Source organism: Trichechus manatus, unplaced genomic scaffold, assembly GCF_000243295.1.
Source record: "Trichechus manatus latirostris isolate Lorelei unplaced genomic scaffold, TriManLat1.0 scaffold00057, whole genome shotgun sequence".
Taxonomy (NCBI): Eukaryota; Metazoa; Chordata; class Mammalia; order Sirenia; family Trichechidae; genus Trichechus; species Trichechus manatus.
The window spans coordinates 13,893,621-13,898,207 of NW_004443993.1; the positions used below are offsets into that span (position 1 = coordinate 13,893,621).

Sequence of the window (4,587 nt, forward strand, 5' to 3'; positions counted from 1 at the left end):
GATCCCTGGCCGCAGCCCCAGGGCGTGGACACTGGCTCGTTGGGGGGATCCCTGGCCGCAGCCCCACGGCGTGGACACTGGCCCTGCCCGGGCCTCTCAGGCTGCGTGCCCGAGGCCGCAGTGACCTGGGGGATGGGAGGCCATGCTCAGACCCTTGCCCACCTGCACCACCCCGGCTCCCCGTTCTCACCAGCGGCTCCAGCTCCTTGGTGTCGATGAGGCCGAACTCCCTGACGAAGTAGTAGAAGTGCTTGTAGCAAGTGTTGACGTGCGCCTCGGCGCCCATCTGGGCGATGCGGTCGAAGTGGTGGATGTAGACATGCACGAACACGCGGAACAGCCGCGACAGGATCTTCTTCACCGCCTGCAGGAAGTTCTTGGGGAACGGTGTGCCTGCCGGAGGGTGGGAGGGAGGTCAGCGCACGTAGCCGTGTCCCCTCCGCAGCCCCTGGACGAGGGCACTGGTGGCCCTGCACAGATGAAGGCTCAGAGAGGTTCAGACAGGAGCCTTAGGTCACACAGCCTGTGTCACGCAGTCTCCAGGATGGTCCCCTGAAGCTGAGCACTGGGAGGGGGAGGCTGCTGGTCTGTCGCTGGAAAGGATCCCCCCTCTTTCTCCATGACAAAGACAACAACCCCCGCAGTGCCTCCCAACCTGGTCCTCCAGCCTCCCCCTTTCTCAGGGATCCCTGGGAGCGCTGGCTGAAACACCATGAACCTACCGCCCCGCTGCCTGGGCATGAGGGTAGGGGGCTGAGGCTGGCAGGTGTGGTCCCTGCCCCTTAACAGTCGGGCCCCACTTCTGCCACCCTGTCACATGCAGGGGCACCCACATGCCTCTGCACCCTGGCCAGCGCTGGTCCCTGAGCCTCCACGGTGATCTGCTCACCTGCCGCTCACTAGCCAGCTCTGGTCCCCAAACCCAGAACGTCCCCCGCCCTCCATGGTGAGCTGCTCACCTGCTGCTCCCCCTCCAGTCACCTCTGCTCCTCTCTGGCCTTAGCTGCCCCTCCCCTCCCCTGCAAAGACCTCCTGGCCTCCTGGTCCCGCAGACTGCACCAACCCTGGGCTCTAGAGCGCGTGGTGACAGGTCTCCCACGAGCAGAGGAAGCCGCGTTTCCGTGCACTGCAGCCACCAGTACTGAGCAGGACACCTGGGACCAGGGAGGGACAGACTCCGCCTGTCAGCAGAGGTGCTCCCATGGGGCTGGGGAGGGCACACACAGGCAGCCGGCCGAAGTGCAGGGAGTGAGAGGCCCTAGGCAGAGGCAGCCAGGGGACTCAGGACGTTACTTCTGGAGGATGGAAACCGTCAGCACGAAACAGCACCATGCTTCTCAGGCCCGGGGTCAGAGGGACAATGGCCACAAAGAAGGCCAGGCCCCAGCTCCCAGGACCTGTGAACGTGCCCCCTTCCATGGCTAAAGAAGGTCCCAGGGTGGCACAAACAGTTAAGCACTTGGCTGCTAACCTAAAGGCTGGTGGTTTGAACCCACCCAGCAGTGCCATGGAAGACAGGCCTGGCAATCTGCTTCCATAAAGATGACAGTCAAGAAAATCCTATGGAGCAGCTCTACTCCGTAACACACAGGGTCACCAGGCCACGACTTGACAGCCACAATGACACGGCTAAATGGACTCTGCAAATGGATCAAGTGAGGGTCTTGAGATGGGAGATGATCCTAGATTATTGGGTGGGTCCAAAGACTCACACACACACACATGCACAAACCCGAACCACTTGCCTTTGAGTGGACCCCAACTCACAGCGACCCCATGTGTGTCAGTATAGAAAGACCTGCTCCACAGGGTTTTCAATCATTGATTTTTTGGAAGTAGATGGCCAGGCCTTTCTTCCAAGGTGCCTCTGGGTGGACTCGAACCTCCAACCTTTGAGTTAGCACATTAATCGTTGCACCATCCAGGTAGTCTTCATCATACATGAAGAGTGCGAGCGGTCATTAAAAAGACAGGAAAAAAAGAAAAGGCCAAAATGGATGTCAGAAGAGACTCTGAACTTGCTCTTGAACATCAGGTAGCTGATTTCACAGGATGGCTTGAGAAGACAAACTGAAGTATTATAATGACACATGCAAAGACCTGGAGATAGAAAACCAAAAGGGAAGAACATGCTCGGCATTTCTCAGGCTGAAAGAGCTGAAGAAAAAAATTCAAGCCTCAAGTTGCAATAGTGACGGATTCTATGGGCAAAATACTGAATGATGTAGGAAGCCTCAAAAGAAGATGGAAGGAATACACAGAGTCACCGTACCAGAAAGAATTGGTCGACGTTCAATCGTTACAGGAGGCAGCATATGATCAGGAACCGATGGTACTGAAGGAACAGGTCCAAGCTGCACTGAAGGCATTGGTGAAAAACAAGGCTCCAGGGATTGACAGAATACCAACTGAGATGTTTCAACAAACAGATGCAGCGCTGGAAATACCAACTTGTCTATGCCAACAAATTTGGAAGACAGCTACCTGGCCAACCAATGGGAAGAGATCCATGTTTATGCCTATTCCAAAGAAAGGTGATTCAACCAAATGTGAAAATTATCGAACAATATCATTAACATCACACACAAGGAAAATTTTGCTGAAGATCATTCAAAAGTGGTTGCAGCAGTACATCACCAGCTGCCAGAAATTCAACCCGGATTCAAAAGAGGACGTGGAACCAGGGACATCACTGCTGGTGTCAGATGGATCCTGGCTGAAAGCAGAGAATACCAGAGAGATGTTTACCTGTGTTTTATTGACTATGCGAAGGCATTCGACTGTGTGGATCATAACAAATTATGGATAACACTGTGAAGAATGGGAATTCCGGAACACTTAATTGTGCTCATGAGGAACCTGTACATGGATCAAGGGGCAGTTGTTCAGACAGAAGAAGAGGATACTGCTTGGTTTTAAGTCAGGAAACGTATATGTCAGGGTTGTATCCTTTCACTATACTTATTCAATGTGTGTGCTGAGCAAATAACCCAAGAAGCTGGACTATATGACGAAGAACAGGGCATCAGGATTGGAGGAAGACTCATTAACAACCTGCGTTATACAGAGGACACAACCTTGCTTGCTGAAAGTGAAGAGGACTTGAAGCACTTATTGGTGAAGATCAAAGACCACAGCCTTCAGTATGGATTACACCTCAACATCAAGAAAACAAAAACCCTCACAACTGGACCAGTAAGCAACACCATGATAAATGGAGAAAAGATCAATGTTGTTAGGGATTTCATTATACTTGGATCCACAATCAACACCCATGGAAGCAACAGTTAAGAAATCAAAAGATGTATTACACTGGGCAAATCTGCTGCAAAAGATCTCTTTAAAGTGTTCAGAAGCAAAGTTGTCAGTTTAAGGACTACGCTGCGCCTGACCCAAGCCGTGCTGGTCTGAATTGCCTCACATGCATGCGAAAGCTGGACAATGAACACGGAAGACTGAAGAATTGACACCTTTGAGTTGTGGTGTTGGTGAAGAATACTGAATATCCCACGGACTGCCAGAAGAACAAACAACTCTGTCTTGGAAGAAGTACGGCCAGAGTGCTCCTTAGAAACGAAGATGGCAAGACTTCGTCTCACAGACTTTGGACACGTTATCAGGTGGGATCAATCCCTGGAGAAGGACATCATGCTTGGCAAAGTAGAGGGTCAGAGAAAAAGAGGAAGACCCTCCATGAGATGGATTGACACAGTGGCTGCAACAATGGGCTCAAGAATCACAATGATCATGAAGATGGCGTGGGACGGGCAGTGTTTCGTTCTGCTGTTCATAAGGTTGCTATGAGTCGGAATCGACTTGATGGCACCTAACAACAACGACGATGATCCAGGTACACACCAAAGCAGTCACAAGCATCCTCACCAGAGAGAGGCGGGGGGACAAAGTCAGAGGAGGAGATGTGAGGACGGAAGCAGAGAGAGAGACTGGAAGATGCTCCGCTGCTTGCTCTGAAGACGCAGGAAGGGGCCACGGGCCAAGGAACGCGGGGTCTCTAGAAGCTGGAAAAGGCTGGAGACGGGTCTCCCCTGGAGCCTCCGGAAGGAGCCAGCTGACACCTGGATTTCAGCCCCGTGGGAGCCGTGTAGGACTCCTGACCCTGTGAGGTCACGAATATGTGCTGTTTTGAGCCACTGAGTTTAGGGAATTTGTGCCAGCAGCCACAGGAGACTCGTGCCACCCCGTCCGCACACGTCCCCACCTGTCCCTCCTGTGACAGCGGCTGCTCATGAACCCAGTTTGCAGGTGAGGGCCCTGGGTAGAGAGGGAAGGTAGGGACCTTTCTGTCTCCCATCAGAGCCCGGGAGCTTGGACAGGGGTCGTGGCACTCTGGCAAGGTCAGGAAGCCTGTCTGAGCAGGGATGCTGGGGACATGGGGGCCACACAGTGACCAGGCAGGAGGTAACCCCGGAGTCCTTGACCAGAGGGTAAAGCGAAGGAGGGTCAGGCTTGGCAGACTCTACATAGAGAGAGTTTCTATCACCATAGATACTGTGAGGGGCAATCTGCCCAGGGTCCTGGAAGAAAAGTGAGAGAAAGAGCATTTGCCAATACAAAAATTAAATAAAT

The 4,587-nt window shown here is 53.0% G+C and overlaps 1 protein-coding gene across 1 annotated transcript in view; it reads right to left on the reverse strand.

Moving 5' to 3' along the window:
* The window catches only part of MOB3A (MOB kinase activator 3A), a 25,634-nt gene that overhangs the window by 5,190 nt on the left and 15,857 nt on the right, over positions 1–4,587 (reverse strand). The window contains exon 4 of the mRNA XM_004378499.2: positions 191–393. Within this exon, the coding sequence (XP_004378556.1) occupies positions 191–393 (203 nt within the window). The remainder of the gene's footprint in view (positions 1–190; positions 394–4,587) is intronic.